Source organism: Myotis lucifugus, unplaced genomic scaffold, assembly GCF_000147115.1.
Source record: "Myotis lucifugus unplaced genomic scaffold, Myoluc2.0 scaffold_678, whole genome shotgun sequence".
Taxonomy (NCBI): Eukaryota; Metazoa; Chordata; class Mammalia; order Chiroptera; family Vespertilionidae; genus Myotis; species Myotis lucifugus.
Genome location: NW_005871726.1, coordinates 240,032 through 260,341, shown reverse-complemented (window position 1 = coordinate 260,341; position 20,310 = coordinate 240,032). Strand labels below are relative to the sequence as shown.

The window sequence follows — 20,310 nt, the reverse complement described above, 5'->3', positions numbered from 1 at the left end:
CTCTTGGCCCTGAGACCCTGATTCCACAGGTGAGGCGTGAGGCTCGAAATCTGTGAGTGATAAAGGATGAAACCCGCCGCCCGATCAGGGAATGTAGAGGTGCCGTACTTCCTTCCCAGAGCACATCGGGCCTGTCCCCGCCCCTGTGCGGCGCGAAGGCCCTTGGGAGTTGTAGTTGCCGGGTATCGTTTGCCGGCGCCCCGGAAGTGACGTTAGTGCCGCCTTCTTTCCGCTCCGCGTTTCCGCTGTTTCGCGGTGTGACTCGCAGGCCCAGCCGGTAGGTAGTTCTCGGTCCGCGTGTTTCAAGAAGGAGGGCCTGGGTCGGGGTACGCGCAGGGGCGGTGCTGGGTGGCGGCCGGGAGGCGGTGGCTCGGGCCCCTGCTCGCGGCGCGTCACTCCGGCTCTCCCGTAGGTCCGGCCGCGCCCGCCACAGCCCTCAGCGCCGTCGCCATGTCGCGGTTTTTTACCACCGGTTCGGACAGCGAGTCCGAGTCGTCCCTGTCCGGGGAGGAGCTCGTCACCAAACCTGTCGGGGGCAACTACGGCAAACAGTGAGTGGGAGGGCTCGCGTCGTGTGCCCACGCGGGGAGCGCGGGTTCGCGGGCGTGGGGAGGCCGTGCGTGTGCGGGATGGGGAGAAAGGAGGTGGGAGCGGGAGGTTCCCTGGGAGGCGGCGAAAGCGGGTTCTGGGGATGCTGAGAGTTTACGGCGCCGGAACGGCATCGGAGGGACAGCCTTCACGTTTAGGGTGCTGTGGACTGAGGGGTCCCAGGTTCGATTCCGGTCAGGGGCATGTGCCTTGGTTGCGGGCACCGGAAACAAGGGATGTCCGAGAGGTTTCCCGACGGCCGGGCCTGTTGCATCAGCTTCCTCACTGGCCTCCTTGTCCACAGCCTTGGTGCAACCCCAGCCTCCCCTCCTCCGTTCGGCATCGGACGCCAAAAGGCTCCTTGCTGTGGCTCTGAAGCCGGGGACTTAAAACACCTGTTGTATTCCTGGTGTTTACCTCAGCTTAAACGCCCTTCTCCACCCTGCAGATTAAAAATCTTTTCACCCTTTGAAACAGTGGCATGGTGTTTCTCAGCTTGCTGTCATACACCACTGGCACCATCATCATTTTTGCCACATGACTGTCTACTGTTTAAAAATATATATGTTGGAAGGCTCTGGTGGGATCGCTCAGTTGGTTAGAGCCTCCTCCTGATTCACCAAGGTTGGGGATTTGATCCCAGGTCAGATGAACCAATGAATGCATGAATAGGGGGAGCAACAAATCGATGTTTCTCTCAAGTCAATAAGAAAAATAGCCCTGACCGGTTTGGCTCCGTGGATGGAGCGTCAGCCTGGGGACTCAGGGGTCCCAGGTTCGATTCCGGTCAAGGGCATGTGCCTTGGTTGCGGGCACATCCCCAGTGGGGAGTGTGTAGGAGGCAGCTGATCGATGTTTCTCTCTCATTGATGTTTCTAGCTCTCTATCCCTCTCCCTTCCTCTCTATAAAGAATCAATAAAATATATTTTTAAAAAAAAGAAAGAAAAATAGATAGAGATTAGCATGGCGTCTGGCACAAGGATGGTGTGGGGGGAGGGGGTTTGGGGGAAATTAGTAAGATAGAAGAGAGAGATTGATAGCTGAATGCTGTCTGTGGTCTGTTTTCTCATTACTAAAGAGAAATATGGGTTGCCCAGCCCGTGTGGGGTCTGGTGGTTGAGCATCCACCTATGAACTACAAGATCACAATTCGATTCCGGCCAGGGGCACATTTCTGGGTTGGGGCTCGATCCCCAGTGGGGGCTGTGCAGGAGGCAGCCGATCAATGATTCTCTCTCATCATTGATGTTTCTACCTCTCTCTCCCTCTCCCTTCCCCTCTGAAATCAGTTTAAAAATTTAAGAAAAGAAAAATACTGGCAGTGGAGGTGTTAAAGCCACTGAGACTTGCTTTGTCCTTGGCCTCTCACACTCTGGGACACATTGTTTTCTAGGACCTAGTTCAGGTACCACCTTCCTGAACACTTGCCCATTCATTCTAGCTACAGAGCCCCTTTCTCAGCTTCTTCCAGTACTTCTTAGTGTCTGTCTTCACATAGTGAGTTTTGTGGCACAGTACACAAACACCGTTGTTTACTTTTGAGAGGATGGAGATGTGTGTGTGCTCCACAACATTTGGCAAAAGGCCTTACTTGAAGTAGGCTTAAAAGATTGAGTCGTATATGAGGAGGCTATGAAGAGGAAGGATCAAGTAGGGTGAGGGTGGTACCAATGGCCTAAGTTACTCAGTTCTATCTTCTCCATCTGAGAAGAGAAATAGGGATCACTTGGAAAGACTGGAAATAGAAAGGGAGATTAATGGTCTCTGTTCCTACAGGCCACTGTTGCTGAGTGAAGATGAAGAAGATACCAAGAGAGTGGTTCGAAGTGCCAAGGACAAGAGGTGAGGCCATGGGGAGCCTCTGGAGCAGTGGCACATTGGATGGTTGGTGATGGTGAATGTGTCCAATATGCTGTTGGTCTCCCAACCCAGGTTTGAGGAGTTGACCAACCTTATCCGGACCATCCGTAATGCCATGAAAATTCGGGATGTCACCAAGTGCCTGGAAGAATTTGAGCTCCTGGGAAAGGCGTATGGGAAGGCTAAAAGCATTGTGGACAAGGAAGGTGTCCCCCGGTTCTATATCCGCATCCTGGCTGATCTGGAGGACTATCTTAATGAGGTGTGACTCCTGTGGGGAAGGGGATTCAGAAGGGGATTGTGGGCCTGGGGATTCTAACCCACTTCAGGGATCATAGCTCCTCTTGGTGGTTTGTCCTTATATACAGTGTTTCCCAGAACACAAGGAATAGGATAAAGTAAGGAGAAGGACCTTTTTTAGCCAAGAATTTTAATTGTATTTATTTTTACATTATCTCTTACTTGTGGTTTTGTCCTTTTAGTGGTGATACGTAAAGGGTCTTTTAAAAATAACAGGTGTAATAAGTAGTACGGATGGTGGGCAGATAGACTAAAAAATGGTGGTAAAGCCTGAAATTTAGGAAATACTATTTAGTCTGATTCCTTTTTTCTCTCTTCTTTGCTTTAGCTATGGGAAGATAAGGAAGGAAAGAAGAAGATGAACAAGAACAACGCCAAGGCCTTGAGCACTCTGCGCCAGAAGATCCGAAAATATAACCGAGATTTTGAGTCCCATATTACAAATTATAAACAGGTGGGGCTGCTAGGCGCAGACTCTTTGAACTGTGGGGACAGTGACCTCATGATTGAGACAAAACATTTTCAGATGGGAGATGTGACTGGAGAAGCAGTCGTGACAAGACTGGGGAAGAGGGGTAGTATGGTGTGGTGGTTGGTCGGCATCCTTAATTACGGTCTCATCTATTTCCCTCTTTAAAGAACCCTGAGCAGTCTGCAGATGAAGATGCTGAGAAGAATGAGGAGGATTCAGAAGGTGAGAGAGAATACCCTTATTGCAGATGGTTAGGAAGTCTAAAGTTAGTGGGTCCCTTGGCCTGGTTTCTTTGTTGTCCTTCAGCCTTGCTCTTCCCACCAGGCTCTTCAGATGGGGATGAGGACGGAGTCAGTGCTGCGGCTTTCTTGAAGAAGAAATCAGAAGCTCCTTCTGGGGAGAGTCGCAAGTTCCTCAAAAAGATGGAGGTCAGAGCCAGGGTTATAATGAGGGGTGATTTGCTTCCCATGGGCCATTCTTGGGAGAAGAAAAGACTCCTAGAACCCTAGGGTTAGGAGGGGTTGGTTTAGTGGAGTGTGGTTTGAGAACAGACTTCCTCTTGGATCAGAGCACTGAGTGCACTGGAATATGGAAAACTGGATTCTGGGGCAGGTCACTACTCTCTGGCCCTGGTGGTCCAATCTAGCTCTTAATATCCTGATTCCATGAAGAACCACTCTTGTTCCGATCTGTAAGCCTCTGAAACGTGTGTTATGGGAGCAGAGAGACTAGTCAGCCTCCCCATCTTGTCCCTACTGATCCTTTTTTCCCTCCAAGGATGAAGATGAGGACTCAGAAGATTCAGAAGAGGATGAAGAGTGGGACACAGGTTCAGCATCTTCTGACTCAGACTCAGAGGAGGAAGAAGGGAAACAGACCGTGCTGGCCTCAAAATTCCTTAAAAAGTAAGAGAAGTGGTACCTCCCTGCAGCGGGAAGAGTAGGACACCTTTACTCTTCTTGAAGGTGGTTGCTTCTTCCATGGAGTCCTTTCAGGTTGTAGATGCCAGCTGCTCCCTTTTCACAAAGGGATATCAGAGTCAAGTACACTAGTTGGCTAAGCTCACAAAGCTAACGTGTCCTGAGGATTGGGTTTGAAGGCTCCAGAGTCCAAATATTTAACGATGACATTATTCACTACACGTGGACTGAATGTAAATCTCAGTTTGGCACTGATTCATTGTGCAATGTTGGACAAGCTACAGAACATTTTCAGTCTCTGGTTTCCTCATCTGTAAAATGGGATGGTACTTAACCCCGTCTCAAGGATAGCTGCAAGAACAGAGAGGTGATACAGAGAAATGGCTTGGCCCAGTATTGAAATGGGAGCTCTTAGTGATGGTAGCTATTATTATCTTTATTTCAGAGATCTTCTTAGTGTATACCGTAGTACTTCTTAGTATATAGCAAGCCTTCCCGAATTTTACTGGGACAGTCATAGAATGGGAAAACTGTTAGTCTTTTATTTAGTAGCTGTACAACTTTGGGTAAGTTACTTAACACTCATCGATCAGCTGCTTCCTGCACTTCCCCTATTGGAGATGGAGCCCGCAACCCTGGCATGTGCCCTGACTGGAGTCGAGCCATGACCTCAGGGTTCATGGGTCGACACTCAACCACTGAGCAACACTGACTGGGCAACACTGCTCTTTTCGTAGGCAGAACTATTGCTGCTTTTTGTGTTGGCTTTTCTGCTTTTAAAAGTTGGCATTGCCCTAACCGGTTTGGCTCAGTGGATAGAGCGTCGGCCTGCGGTCTTAAGGGTCCCAGGTTCGATTCCAGTCAAGGGCATGTACCTTGGTTGTGGGCACATACCCAGTAGGGGGTGTGCAGGGGGCAGCTGATCGATGTTTCTCTCTCATCGATGTTTCTAACTCTCCCTCTCCCTTCATCTCTATAGAAAATCAATAAAATATACTAAAAAAAAAAAAAAAACTTAGGAAAGTCTTTTTACTAGCCACCAACTAATCAACTTAAAATTTCTTCCCAGGTCAGTGTGGACAGAGCAGTTAGTATCAGAGAACAACTATATTTCTTAGGGATTCTCTGGGAAACCTTAGAGATTAGCTGTGGAGCAACATGACAGGCTATTTCTGTGTCTGCAGGGGCCTGGTTACCTCTGCCTTATTAGACCAGGCCATATTGTTCTCTTCATAAGAGTCTCTCAGTGGGTGTAAAATGGTGACATACCTTGGAAAGTCATCCAGCAAATTCAATGCTTAGTGGTCCTTGTGGTTATGGTTAACTTTAGGTCATTCTTGTAGAGTGTAGCTTGGATGCAGGACTCTACAGAGAAAAGAAACTTCGTGGTAGGAAGAAGCCGTAGGGAGAAGGGGGCTGGTCTCTCATTTCCTGTGTCTCCCGGCAGAGCCCCGGCCACAGAGGAGGAAAAGAAGGCTGCTGAGAAGAAACGGGAGGACAAAGCTAAGAAGAAGCACGATAGGAAATCTAAGCGCTTGGATGAGGAGGAGGAGGACAATGAAGGCGGGGAGTGGGAAAGGGTCCGAGGTGGAGTGCCCCTCGTTAAGGTGAGAATTTTAGAATTTAAAATGAGTTGGGAAACAGTTTGGAAGAGCATACAGGCCCAGTCTGATTAGGTTGGGAGAAAAGTTAAGGCAGGAACGAAGTCCTGTTGGCTTGCACATGACAGGATCTGTGTTGCCTAGGAGAAACCGAAAATGTTTGCCAAGGGAACTGAGATCACCCATGCTGTTGTCATCAAGAAACTGAATGAGATTCTGCAGGCTCGAGGCAAGAAAGGAACTGATCGGTGAGATTCGTGGATCCGGGTTGTGGGACTACAGGGTGAAGGCTCTTTTCTCTAAGACACAGGGTGGAGGTTGAGCCTGTTTTGGGAAGATGTGTGTGTGTGGCTCCATAGAAGGAATGGTCTTCATAAACCATCCTAGTCCATTTTCTGCTGTTTCCTCTCCCTTTGACCTTAAGCCAATCACTTGTCCTCTTAGGACTGTTCCCCATCTATAAAATGGGAATAATGCTCACCTTCTTTAGTCACTCAGTGACTAAAGAGGATGATAGCTTGTTAGCATCAGTGCTGTTTCTGTTTGAAATTTATAAAGGAGAAGCAAGTATGCAGGAGTGAGGAGGTGGGTATTGGGAATGAGGCTGCCTTCCTTGTGCAAAGGAAGCATGCTGTATGACAGGATGAGATTTTTGACTTGTCTTTGACGCCTTACCCTGTTCTGGACCCTCTAGTGCATCCCAGATTGAGCTGCTACAGCTGCTGGTTCAGATTGCTTCTGAAAACAATCTTGGGGAGGGTGTCGCCATTAAGATCAAGTTCAATATCATCGCCTCTCTCTATGACTACAACCCCAACCTGGCTACATACATGAAGGTGAGGGCAATAAAGAGGAGCATTCCAGGGCTGAGCTGGTGGGTTAGGGGAAGGTGCCTAGTGTCTTAAAACTCAAGGGCTGTGGCCCTAGCTGGTTTGGCTCAGTGGATAGAGTGTCAGCCTGTGTACTAAAGGGTCCCGGGTTCAATTCCAGGTAAGGGCACATGCCCGGGTTGCAGGCTCGATCCCCAGTGGGGGGCATGCAGGAGGCAGCCGATCAATGATTCTCATCTTTGATGTTTATCTCTCTCTCCCTCTCACTTCCTCTCTGAAATCAATAAAAATATATTTAAAAACCTCAAGGGCTGTGGAAACAGTCTTAGTAGTTGAAGGCTCTGTGTGTTCTGGTGAAGGGGCTTTTGGGAGGCACCTGCTCATTCCCCCTGCACACCTCTGACTGCCATCTGATCTCTTGGCAGCCTGAGATGTGGCAGAAGTGCCTGGATTGCATCAATGAGCTGATGGACATCCTGTTTGCAAACCCCAACATCTTTGTTGGAGAGAACATTCTGGAAGAGAGTGAGAACCTGCATAATGTTGACCAGGTAAAGAGAGGAATTGGCAGGCTAATTGGAGATGTGTATGTTGTCTGCTTTGAGAAAGCTTGATGGAAATAACGATTAAGTTTGGACTGAGGTATGGGCTGGTTGGTTTACTACTCCTTTATCTTTTCAGCCACTGCGTGTCCGTGGCTGTATCCTAACTCTGGTGGAACGGATGGATGAAGAATTTACCAAAATAATGCAAAATACTGACCCTCACTCCCAAGGTGAGCCTGAGCAAGCATGGGCATCAGTGAGAGGAAATGTGCAAGGACTAAAACGAAGGATTATACTAATCGAGCATTTGGAAAGCCAGTTTTTTCCCCAGAGCATTCACTCTGGAGGGCCTGAGATACTGGGTCACTCTCCCATAAGTTCTGATTCAGTGGGGCTGAGTGGGGCCTCAAATTTGCATTTCTAACATGTTTCCAGGTGGTGCTGTTGGTCTGGGAACCACACTTTTGGAATCATTGGGGTATGGCCTCTGCCCATTTGGCTTGTTTAGCTTGGATCAGGGACATTGGGGTGGGGAAAACAGGACATTTCGAGAGTAAAATGTGAATGCCCACATGTACCCACTGAGTCAAGGGTGTCGCAGTGAACAAGGCAGCTAGACGCCTTCATGCTCATTGAGTTCACATTCAGTGCTGGGGGACAGCAGTAAACCTTTGTTTTTTCCCAAATAAAATGAGGTAATTTTAGATGATATAAACTCTGAATTAGAAATTCAAATTGAGGCCTGTGCTAGAGCCTCGAAGAGTAGCAGCTTTAGATAATGGTTGAACAGAGCATTCTTAGGTAGAGGCCATTTGAGGTGAGATCGGAATGAGGAGGAGGAGGGGTATATCAGGGGAGGAATTAGCAGAAGAGAACACCTAACAGGAGGAACAAAGTGAGCTTGGTGTGTACCAGGACAGGATCGATGGGTGCAGAAAACATACATAGGCAACTGGATTGGTCAGGGACAGGTGACTGAGAAAGCCTGGGTGCCTGACTGAGCTGAGGATGGTGCTCTCCCTGCCAGAGTATGTGGAGCACCTGAAGGATGAGGCACAGGTGTGTGCCATCATTGAGCGTGTGCAACACTACCTGGAAGAGAAGGGGACCACTGAGGAGATCTGTCGTGTCTACTTGAGGCGCATTCTCCACACGTACTACAAGTTTGATTATAAGGCCCATCAACGGCAGCTTACCCTCCCTGAGGGCTCCTCAAAGGTGAGTGCTTGGCCAAGTGTCGGGAGAGGGATATGTCAGTCTGTCCTACGTATCTGTCAGGAGTTGGTGGCAAACCTTCCTTCCCTGAGAACTTCCTGAAGTGGAACTTCCTAGGGTGAGGCTGGGTGGAGTCTCATATTTGGTTGCTAATGCCTAAGCCATTTAGAGCCACTGTCTTTGTTGGTACCTCCTCTTCCCCTCACCAAATAATAACATCACCTCTGCTCCCCTGCCCCCCAGTCTGACCAAGATCAGGCAGAAAATGAGGGCGAGGACTCAGCTCTGCTGATGGAGAGACTTTGCAAGTACATCTATGCCAAAGACCGCACAGACCGAATTCGCACGTGCGCCATCCTCTGCCATATCTACCATCATGCCCTGCACTCCCGCTGGTACCAGGCCCGTGACCTCATGCTTATGAGCCACCTACAAGACAACATTCAGCACGCAGACCCTCCAGTACAGGTAGGATGAGGAGACACTCTGGCTTTAGTGGCAAAGGGAAGACCAGGCCAGGTCCCTATTGGAGCAGAGTGGCTCAATCAAATTAGTCACTTTGGCTGATTCAGATGTAAGTAAACCTTTGGTCTTTCCCAATTGCCAGCATTCTTTGATCCTCCTGCATATTAACATTTTATTGTACTGGTCCAACAGCATTAGAGTCCTGTGGGATAGAGATTTGGGTTCAACTAACATTTATTATTCCTATAATATGTCTACTTTGGAACATTAGGTGATCATCTTGTTTAAAACGGTGAAAAGAACTCTTTAAGCAGTTGTCAAACCAATTGGAAGACAGGGATCCAAATGTAGTGTGATGTGTTGGGACACAACAGTGGAGCAACTAATTTTGTGTGTGGCTGCATTGTGAGGATATTTGAAGCTGTGTCTTCAAATGTGTCCTTAATATAATTAATACTCATGTGGTGAACATTTGGTGAACCTTTCTGATGGTGGTTTTTAAATAGCACTTTCATTTGTTCTTTTTTACTTCATTGTATGAATCTTTTTCTTTCAATTAGTTTACTTTTATATTAGTTTCAGGTGTACAAAGTGTTTCCCCCTGATAATTCTGGTGCCACCTGGCACCATGCATAGTTGTTAAAATATTATTGATTATATGTCCTCTGCTGTACTTTACATCTTATGACTGTTTTGTAACTACCAATCTGTATCAATCCCTTCACCTTTTCATCCAGTTCCCCAATCCCTCTCCCCTCTGGCTATCATCAGTCTTCTCTGTATCTATGTACCTGTTTCTGATTGGTTGGTTGGTTGGTTGGTTGGTTGGTTGGTTTATATTGTTCTTTAGATTCCACTTATAAGTGAAATCACATGGTATTTGTCTTTCTCTGACTGATTTTACTTCACTTAATACTTTCTAGGCCCATCCATACTATCACAAATGGTAAAATTTTCTTTTTTGTGTCAGAGTAATATTTCATTGTATAAATGTACCACAGCTTTTTTATCTGCTTGTCTATTGATGGACACTTGGACTGCTTTCATAGCTTGGCTTTTGTAAATAAGGCTGCAGTGAACATAGGGGTGCATATATTCTCTTGAAGTAGTGTTTTGGGTTTCTTCGGATATATTCTCAGAAGTGGAGTCACTGGATCATAAGGAAGTTCCATTTTAAATTTTTTGAGGAACCTCCATACTGTTTTCCATAGTGGCTGCGCCTATCTGCATTCTCACCAGCAGTGCACTAGGTTTCCCTTTTTCCAGATCCTCTCCCACACTTGTTGATTTACTGATGGTAGCCATTCTGACAGTTATGAGGTGATATCTCATTGGTTTTAATTTGCATTTCTCTGATGATTAGGAATGTTGAGCATCTTTTCATGTCTATTGGCCATCTGGTTGTCCTGTTTGGAGAAGTGTCTATTCAGGTCCTTTGCCCACTTTTAAATTGGATTGTTTGTTTTTTTGATGTTGAGTTGTATGAGTTCTTATAAATTTTGGATATTAATCTCTTATTAGATGTAGCACTGGTGAATATGCTCTCATATTCATTGACTTTTCATTTATTTGATGGTTTTCTTTGCTGTACAAAAACTTTTTAATTTGATGTAGTCCCGTTAGTTTATTTAGTCTTTTGTTTCCCTTGCCCAAGAAGATATATCAGAAAAAATATTACTAAGAGAAATGTCCAAGATTTTGTTGCCTATATTTTCTTATAGGATTTTTATAGTTTCAGGTCTTAATGTAAGTCTTTAATCCATTTTTAGTTTATTCTTGTGTATGGTGTAAGAAGGTGGTGCAGTTTCATTTTTTTGCACGTATCTGTACAACATTTATTGAATAGACTCTTTAGCCCCATTGTATATCCTTGCCTCTTTTGTTGAATATTAGTTTTGTTGGCTACAAAGGTGTGGATTTATTTCTGGACTCTCTATTCCATTGATCTATGTCTGTTTTTATGCCAGAACCATACTGATTTAATTACAAGTTCTTGATCTATTTTTGTCTGGATAGATTGCTGGTGTATTTCCAGTTTGTGAATGAAGCTGCTGTGAACATTAATGTACAAATCCTTGTGTGGATATATGTTTTCTCTTGGGTAATACTTAAGAGTAAAATTGCTGCATCATAGTGTAGGTGTATGTTTAGTTTTATTAGAAACTGAGGTGGGCCAGAACCGGTTTGGCTCAGTGGACAGAGCGTCGGCCTTCGGACTGAAAGGTCCCAGGTTCGATTCCGGTCAAGGGCATGTACCTGGGTTGCGGGCACATCCCCAGTGGGGGGTGTGCAGGAGGCAGCTGATCGGTGTTTCTCTCTCATCGATGTTTCTGACTCTCTATCTCTCTCCCTTCCTCTCTGTAAAAAATCAATAAAATATATTTTTTTTTAAAAAAAAGAAACTGAGGTGGTTGGTGTTATGTCATTTCATATTCCTACCAGTAATGTGTGAGTGTTCCTTGTTACTGTTTTATATTGTAGGTCTTTTTTAATTTTAGCCATATTGGTGGTTGTGTAATGGAATCCCATGGTGTTCATTTGTATTTCCCAAAAAACTCCTGAAATTGATTATTTTTTTGTTGATTTGTCCTTTATCTGTCTTCTTTCATGAAATGTCTGATCAACTTTTGCTTACTGTTTTTGTTTGTTTGTTAATCCTCACCCGAGAATATTGATTTTCAAAGAGAGTGGAAGAGAAGGGGAGAGAAACATTGATGCGAGACACATCGATGGGTTGCCCCCTCACTCCCACATGCCTTGCAACGGAGGTATGTGCCCTTGACCGGAATTGAACACTCGACCCTTCAGTCCACAAGCTGACGCTGTGACCACTGACCCAAACCAGCTAGAGCAACTTTTGCCTATTACTTTTAAAGATTGGATTGTTCGTCTTTTTATTATTGAGTTGTAGGAATTCTTTCTATATCCTGGATGCCAGTTCTTTATCAGGTCAAAGTTTTCCAGATAATCTTCTTCCATTTTGTGCTTTGCTTATTCATTTTCTTAACCATTCCTTTTGGTGTAGTTTTTTTGTTTATGGTTATTTTCTGGGTCCTAGTGACAGAAACCTTTGCCTACTTGTAATTCATGAAGATATTCTTCTCTCTCTCTCTTTTTTTTTTAAGTTCTTATGGTTTTAGCTTTCACATTTAAATCTGTGATTTTTGCATATGGTGTGAGGTCAGGGTCAGAGAAGGTCTATCCCCATTATATTGCTTTGGTGCCTTTGTGGAATACTACTCGACCCTTAAAGCGTGAGTGTATTTCTGGGCTCTCTATTCTGGTCCATTCATTCATGTTTTTGTCTGTCTTTATGCCATTATAATACTGTCTTGATTGCTGTGCCTTTAGAGTAACTCTCAAAGTCAGTGATAAGAGTCCGCCAACTTTTCTTTTTTGCAATGATTTGGATATTTTGTGATCTTTGCATTTCCACATAAATTTTAGAGTCAGCTTGTCAGTTTCTACAAAAACATCTGCTGGGATTTTATCAAATCTATAAAATAATTTTAGGAAAATTCACATGTTAAGTAAACATTGAACCGTACAGTCTTACATGTTATCTCTTCATTTATTTTCTTCAGTTTCTCTCTGCAATGTTGGAAGTATTAGACATCTTTTTAAAAAATTTTCCTGAATATCATGTGATACCTGACGCTTTTGTAAATGTAATTTTTTTTAAAAAAATCATTTTTCAATTGTTAACTTCCAGTGTATCCTACCATTTTGCTAAATTCACTTAGCTCTAGTACAGTCATGCGCTGCTTAATGAGGGGAATACATTCTAGGAAATGCGTTGTTAGGTATAATGTTAGCTGTAGTATTTTGGTCAATATCCTTTCTCAGATTGATCCAAGTTCAATGAGAATTTTTGTCAAAACAGATACTGAATTTTGTCAAAACCTTTTTCTGCATCTATTGAAATGATACACAGTTAATTTCTCCCTTGTTCTGTTCATTTGGTGAATAACCATGATTTTAGATTTTTATATAAGCCTTCATTCCTGAAATATATCCTACTTGATCAAGATTTATTATCTCTTTTAAATGTTGCTAGATTCTGTTTACTAATAATTTTTAAGGTTCTTTGCATCTGTTTATGACTGATACTGACCTCTGTGTATTTGCTGTTATTAATACTTAGTCTTTCCCCCCTTAAAAAAGTCTGTGTTGCTTACAGTCTTTCCTTCTTAATTAGTGGCAGGTCCATTTTTCAGTTGCCGAGGTCAGAAACTTTGGCATCATCCATGATTCTTGTTTTTCTCTCACATACTCCATCTGCTTCCCCAGCCATTTCTGTTCAAAATCCTTATCTGACCACTTATCACATTCAATGCTACCCTCTGATCTAAGCCACCATCATCTTGGTCTCTCTGCTCTGACCTTCAGGCTCTTCTTTAAAAAGAAACAATCAAACAAAAAAAAAACTATTGGGGTTTTTTTTGTTTTACCATATGTCCCCTTTTCCCATTGACCACTTCTAGCCCACCCCCAAAGGCTCTTCTTAATACAGTAGCCAAAGTAGCCATATTACGTCAGATTATATCACTTACTCGCTCAAAACCTTCCCATGGTTTTCCATCTTAAAATCCTTAACCTGGCTTACATGGCTGTGTGCTTGCTCATCCTCTGGTTTATGATCACATCTTTTTTATCAGCCGTGGCCATTTCACATTCCTGTTCCTCAAGTACACCGGGCACAACTCCTGCACATGGCCTTTGCCTTGGCTTTTTCTTTTTTCTACAATGCTTTTCTCCCAGTTACCTGCAGGACTTGCTCCCTCTTTTTCTATTAGGTATTTATTTAAACATTCCCACCAAGATGTGGCCTTCCCTAGTTATCCCTTATAAATTTTTTTTTTTTTTGCTTTTTATTTATTTATTTTTTTTATTAAATCTTTATTGTTCAGATTATTACATTTGTTCCTCTTTTTTTCCCCCCATAACTCCCCTCCTTCCAGCTCCCACCCCACCCTCCGCCCTCACTCCCCACCCACTGTGTTCATCCATAGGTGCACGATTTTTGTCCAGTCTCTTCCCGCATCTCCCACACCCCTTTTCCCCCCAAGAATAGTCAGTCCATTCCCTTTCTATGTCCCTGATTCTATTATAATCACCAGTTCATTCTGTACATCAGGTTATTTATTCAGTTGATTCTTAGATTCACTTGTTGATAGATGCATATTTGTTGTTCATAATTTGTATCTTTACCTTTTTCTTCTTCTTCCTCTTCTTAAAGGATACCTTTCAGCATTTCATATAATACTGGTTTGGTGGTGATGAACTCCTTTAGCTTTTCCTTATCTGTGAAGCTCTTTATCTGACCTTCAATTCTGAATAATAGCTTTGCTGGATAAAGTAATCTTGGTTGTAGGTTCTTGGCATTCATCACTTTGAATATTTCTTGCCATTCCCTTCTGGCCTGCAAAGTTTCTGTTGAGAAATCAGCTGACAGTCGTATGGGTATTCCCTTGTAGGTAACTGAGTTTCTTTCTCTTGCTGCTTTTAAGATTCTCTCTTTGTCTTTTGCTCTTGGCATTTTAATTATGATGTGTCTTGGTGTGGTCCTCTTTGGATTCCTTTTGTTTGGGGTTCTCTGCGCTTCCTGGACTTGGAAGTCTATTTCTTTCACCAGGTGGGGGAAGTTTTCTGTCATTATTTCTTCAAATAGGTTTTCAATATCTTGCTCTCTCTCATCTTCTGGTACCCCTATAATTCTGATGTTGGTACGTTTGAAGCTGTCCCAGAGGCTCCTTACACTATCTTCGTATTTTTGGGTTCTTTTTTCATTTTGCTTTTCCGGTTGGGTGTTTTTTGGTTCTTCGTATTTCAAATCTTTGACTTGATTCTTGCGCTCCTCTGGTTTGCTGTTGGGAGTCTGTATAATATTCTTTATTTCAGTCAGTGTATGCTTAATTTCTAATTGGTCCTTTATCACACCATCGAGGGTCTCATTAGATTTCCTGTACAACTCATCAAGTTTATCGACAGACTCTAGAAGCCTCTTGAGAGACCTCAAAAGTGTGGTTCTGAACTCAATATCCTCCCTTGATAGTTTTGTCCTGTTTCTTTGTCTCCGCATTTTTTTACGCTTTCTTGGTACACCCCCTAGTGGTCTTTGTGCGCAGTCTTGTTGTAGTTAAGCCTTGATTGTTATAGTTAATACTAGAGGGATTTGACCTCCAGGCCAACTGGCTGTGCTAATCTAGCCTTTGCCTGAGGCTATCCGGCAAATGGCTCTGTGCCGGGCTTGGGCTGGGCGGGTCCCACGGGATCAACAGGGCGGAGGAGGGAGCAGTTATGGCTGCTCTCAGTCAGTCCCCAGGGGCTCTGCCTCTCTGTCCCAGCAACAGCTGCAAACCTCGGAGGGACTGTAGCCAGACAGTCCTGCTTCTCCCGTTTGAGTCTGGGTCCCTAGAGACTCGCCCGGATCTGGAGCTCTGAGTCTGAGGCTCCCTCCAGATTGAAACAGACAACCGCGCCCTCAGCCACCAGCCCGCGCCGCGCGCACTCCGCACCTTAGTATTTTACTTCAGCACTGCGCCTCCTCTGATTCTCGGTTCCTCCTAGTTGTAGAACTTCCATTCAGCCAGCCTTCCTGTGGTTCTGGATGATGTCCGTTCCGTCTTTTAGTTGTATTTTTGAAGTGGTTGTTCGAGGCAGCAAACTCCGGTGTTAACCTATGCCGCCATCTTGGTTTCTTCCCTTATAAAATTGTGAGCTCCCGCCACTGCCACCACCACATAAACTCCCTTCATTTCCTCCTCTGCTTTATTTTCCTCCTTACCACGAGTCCCACCTGTATATTGTGATTCTTCTTCTTCTTCCACACCCTGTCCCTAAAATGGAAGCTCTGTGGTGGAGCAGGGACTTGTCTATTTTGTTCTCAATCCCATCCTATTCCCTGGTGCTCACCACATCAGTGTATCATTTGTTGAGTATTTGTATGTTTGTTGAATGAATGAACAACTTGGAATGACTTGCCCCATCACTGTCACCTCTGAGTGCATCATCCTTTGCTCCCAGATCCTGTACAACCGCACCATGGTGCAGCTGGGCATCTGTGCCTTCCGCCAAGGCCTGACCAAGGACGCTCACAATGCCCTGCTGGACATCCAGTCAAGTGGCCGGGCCAAGGAGCTCCTGGGTCAGGGTCTGCTGCTGCGCAGCCTCCAGGAGCGCAACCAGGAGCAGGAAAAGGTGGAGCGGCGCCGGCAGGTGCCCTTCCACCTGCACATCAACCTGGAGCTGCTGGAGTGTGTTTACCTGGTATCTGCCATGCTCCTGGAGATCCCCTACATGGCCGCCCATGAAAGTGATGCCCGCCGGCGCATGATCAGCAAGCAGTTCCATCACCAGCTGCGGGTGGGCGAGCGACAGCCCCTGTTGGGTGAGTATGAGGCTCTGTAGTGGAACAGACTTCACTTCTTTGTTCCTTTATTACTTTTTTTTAAGTGTTTTTATTTATTTCAGAGAGAGAAAGGGAGAGGGAGAGATGGAAACATCACTGATGAGAGAGAATTATTGGTCGGCTGCCTTCTGTACACTCCCTACTAGGGATCAAGCCCACAACCTGGGCATGTGCCCTGACCGGGTATTGTACCATGACCTGCAGACCAGCCAGGCTGTTCGTTGATTACTTTTAATAAAAGGATTAAGAGAAGCTAAAGGGAATAATTTGATTCTATTTGATTTAATGACATCTTCATAGAGAACCTTAAGGCATCCTTTTTACTTAATAGTTTCTGTAATCTCTCACCATAGGATACATTGTTCTGTCTTACAAATTAAGCTCCCTGCTTTCTGTTATTCTCTCATTTCAGTCTGCTTGTCAGCCTTACCTTTCTATAGAATTTATGATGCTATACACCCCCACACCTTTAGAGGTTCTTCATTGCCTACAGAGTAAAGCTCACTCTTCCTTTAGTCACTAAGTCAAACTCATGACCTGTTTCCAGTGGTATTTCTTATTTAATATAAATTTACATTTTATAGTACTTTTTTCCTGCCTGGCACTGTAAAAATAATTTATTCTTTATTACTAATAACTCTTTAATGTAAATACTATTTTTTTTTTAATATATTTTATTGATTTTTTACAGAGAGGAAGGGAGAGAGATAGAGAGTTAGAAACATCGATGAGAGAGAAATATCGATCAGCTGCCTCCTGCACATCTCCCACTGGGGATGTGCTCGCAACCCAGGTACATGCCCTTGACCGGAATCGAACCTGGGACCTTTCAGTCCGCAGGCCGACGCTCTATCCACTGAGCCAAACCGGTTTCGGCGTAAATACTATTATTATCCCCTTTTTCTTGATTCAGAAATTGAAGCACGGAAGTTAAGTGACTTGCCTAACTTTAACATAGCTGATGTGTGCCTCTCTAACCCTTTTTTCTCTTTTTCCCCTTCATGCGCATTATTTTTTAGCCAACCAACTAGACCCTTGGCATTCCAGAATCTAACATTGGCCCCTCTAATCACTTCTGAAAGATCTGGTCCATCAATCCAGCAGTTGAGTGAGTTGTGATTTCACTGGGAAAGGAATTTGAATTGTGCCCTTCCAGTGGGGTTGAAGGACTTGGCAAGTGAGTCAGGCTTACTGTTCACGGCCGCATCCCTTTATAGATTTGTCCTCTGCTGGCTGTGTGTGTGGCCTGTTGAAGTGCAGGTGCCCCTTAGGCAGATTTTGTTTGGCTTATGTGGTGATCCTTGCTTTAATTGGAAATTTCCAGTGAAAGCCTGTGTTTCCAGCATCTCTCAGTGCTCTCTAGTTCACCACAGTTCCTACCATTCTGTGTCAGTGCCTGCAGTGGAGCCAGAAGCCAGTTTCTGTTTCAGCTCTACACTACTGCTTGGTTTGTAGAGAAATATTCTTTGAACCTCTGACCTTGCCTAATTTTCAGAAGTGATCAAATGGAAGCTAACACAAAAGGGTTGTGTGTCTTTCCTTATACTTAGCCCTATTCATACATTTCTACCTGGGCCTAAACCGTGAACATGCTTAAGCTTGTTGTCCCTGTTTTAGGTTTTGCCCTGCTCATGGTTCCCTTCATCTGCCATCCATTTCCAGTCTTGGAGCTTTTATACTTTATTGTCTACCCTGAATTCCAGCTACTCTTTTTTGCCATATCTATCTTCCTGGCTTATTTCTCACAACTGTATTTTGGGGGCCAGAGTCCATCAGCATATCATACCCATGATTTATCAGAATTTAAATTTAAAGTGAGGCTATATTTTTTTTATTGATTTTTTACAGTGAGGAAGGAAGAGGGATAGAGAGTTAGAAACATCGATGAGAGAGAAACATCAATCAGCTGCCTCCTGCACACCCCCTACTGGGGATGTGCCTGCAACCAAGGTACATGCCCTTGACCAGAATCGAACCTGGGACCCTTCAGTGTGCAGGCCGATGCTCTATCCACTGAGCCAAACCAGTTAGAGCGAGGCTAAATTTTTTTAAGAAAAGGAGTGAGCCACTTTAAAGGAAAATAAACTGATAACAGTGTGATATATAGTAGATACGGCAAAAATCATGAAGGTGGTATGAGAAGGAAGAAGTTGGATAACTACCATTCCAGTTGAGATGTTAATTTTTTTAGGTCAAGGATCCTTATAAGAATCTGATGAAAACTATGGACCCTTTTTCTAGAATAATATACATAAGGATACCCAAAGCAATTTGTCAACATTTTCAAGGAGGTCACTGGTTCCCTAAGCACATCATGGACTGATTTAGTCTAAATCTAAATCAACCTATTCTGATAGTAAAGGACTTGTGCAATCACATGGCTGTTTAGTGGAGAGATGGGAAGGTCTCCAAGCTGGTTGTTGGCTCTCCCAGCCTGTGATCCTCCTTGAACAGTGCTTGGGGCCAGAACCCTGGTGCCGGGTTTTCCTAGTCCCTGCCTCATTCCCAACCTTTCAGGCCCCCCTGAATCAATGAGGGAACATGTGGTCGCTGCCTCCAAGGCTATGAAGATGGGTGACTGGAAGACATGCCACAGCTTTATAATCAATGAGAAGATGAATGGCAAAGTGTGGGACCTTTTCCCTGAGGCTGACAAAGTCCGAACCATGCTGGTTAGGTGAGCCGAGGAGGGGGAATGTGGTGAGTGGGGAATAAAAGACTGGTTGGTCTCCTTCCCTGAAGATCTGTTCTTTATCCCATAGGAAGATCCAGGAAGAGTCGCTACGGACCTACCTCTTCACCTACAGCAGTGTCTATGACTCCATCAGGTAGGATAAGCCCTGAGGAAGCAGAGCGGCCCCAGCTTTGTGGTCACAGGTCCTAGTTGCTCCCTGTCTTCTTTCTCCCCAGCATGGAGACACTGTCTGACATGTTTGAGCTGGACCTACCCACTGTACACTCCATCATTAGCAAGATGATCATTAATGAGGAGTTGATGGTAAGGGCCAGGGTGGTAAATGGGCAGGTGAGTCATGGGGAGTTTGGAGTGGAGGGGACTGATCTGTGTCATGTCCCTATCTCTGGCTCATTCCCATCAGGCCTCCTTGGACCAGCCAACACAGACAGTGGTGATGCACCGCACGGAGCCCACTGCCCAACAGAACCTGGCTCTGCAGCTGGCGGAAAAGCTGGGCAGCCTGGTGGAAAACAATGAGCGGGTGTTTGACCACAAGCAGGGTACCTATGGTGGCTACTTCCGAGGTGAGTGGTTCCATCCCCTCTGCTCTCCCAGCGTCCTGACTCCCTTCCTGTCTCTCCGCTGGCATTCACTCCCTCCCCTTCCCATCTCTCTCCTGCAGACCAGAAGGATGGCTACCGCAAAAACGAAGGCTACATGCGCCGGGGTGGCTACCGCCAGCAGCAGTCTCAGACAGCCTACTGATCACTTCTGCCCCCGTGGCTAGACCATTCAACAACCTTTAAGTCCTAAACCACATCCCAGTCATTAAAGGTCTATTTAAACTTGTTATAGTTCCTGTTTGTCTGCATGTCGCCACAGAGGTGTTTAGGCAGTTCATTATGCTGGTTTTATTTCTTAGCTTCTACCATATGACAGGCACAAGGCAGAAATAACTTGTACATATCTCTGACTTCAAAGAGCTTGCTGCTCTTTTGCATTTAACAGAAAATTGTAGCAATGTGATAAGTTATAACAGGTGTGAAGGAAAGGTGGTGGATATTGGAGCAGGATATGACTGTGGGGCATAAATATCAGAAAACGAAATGGAGTAGGCTGTAGTGATGGCTCGTCCTTGCAGGTGGGTGGGTGGCGGTGCACCATCAGGAAAAGGAGAGTTTGCCTAAACCTGTGTGAAGTGTGGTCCTTGGACCAGTGTGGGCCTGCAGTTAGTCTGTGACAAAACAGGCACCACAGTTAAGCATAGGCACTGAGAAACTTCGCCATTATCATGACAGTGAAGCATGCGATTGTTTACCTCATTTGTGCACTGTTTTCGAAAGTATTGATGTACGGTAAATTGGGAGCTTTTTAAAAAAGAATACACCATATTTGAGAAGCATTGATGTAGGCAAAGGAATAAGA

The 20,310-nt window shown here is 44.9% G+C and overlaps 1 protein-coding gene across 3 annotated transcripts; it reads left to right on the top strand.

Annotated features, from left to right (window-relative positions):
* The first annotated feature begins 200 nt into the window (after nucleotides 1-200).
* LOC102435916 (eukaryotic translation initiation factor 3 subunit C) lies at nucleotides 201-19,735 on the top strand. Of its 3 annotated transcripts, none has more exons than XM_023746435.1 (21): nucleotides 201-277; nucleotides 413-551; nucleotides 2,366-2,431; nucleotides 2,522-2,711; nucleotides 3,078-3,203; nucleotides 3,389-3,443; nucleotides 3,546-3,649; nucleotides 3,999-4,126; nucleotides 5,589-5,748; nucleotides 5,890-5,990; nucleotides 6,437-6,578; nucleotides 6,998-7,123; nucleotides 7,254-7,347; nucleotides 8,145-8,335; nucleotides 8,576-8,800; nucleotides 15,824-16,187; nucleotides 18,726-18,885; nucleotides 18,971-19,036; nucleotides 19,119-19,206; nucleotides 19,307-19,469; nucleotides 19,568-19,735. In XM_023746435.1, the coding sequence occupies exons 2-21, from the start codon at nucleotides 451-453 to the stop codon at nucleotides 19,648-19,650; spliced, it is 2,733 nt and encodes a 910-aa protein (XP_023602203.1). In that variant the 5' UTR covers nucleotides 201-277; nucleotides 413-450; the 3' UTR covers nucleotides 19,651-19,735. The 3 variants fall into 3 exon arrangements, 2 of the variants coding, with proteins under 2 accessions (XP_023602203.1, XP_006105443.1); XM_006105381.3 differs by having other exon boundaries at nucleotides 5,887-5,990; XR_002826881.1 differs by lacking the exons at nucleotides 18,971-19,036; nucleotides 19,119-19,206; nucleotides 19,307-19,469; nucleotides 19,568-19,735 and adding an exon at nucleotides 17,228-17,316 and having other exon boundaries at nucleotides 5,887-5,990; nucleotides 18,726-18,862.
* The last annotated feature ends 575 nt before the right edge of the window (nucleotides 19,736-20,310 follow it).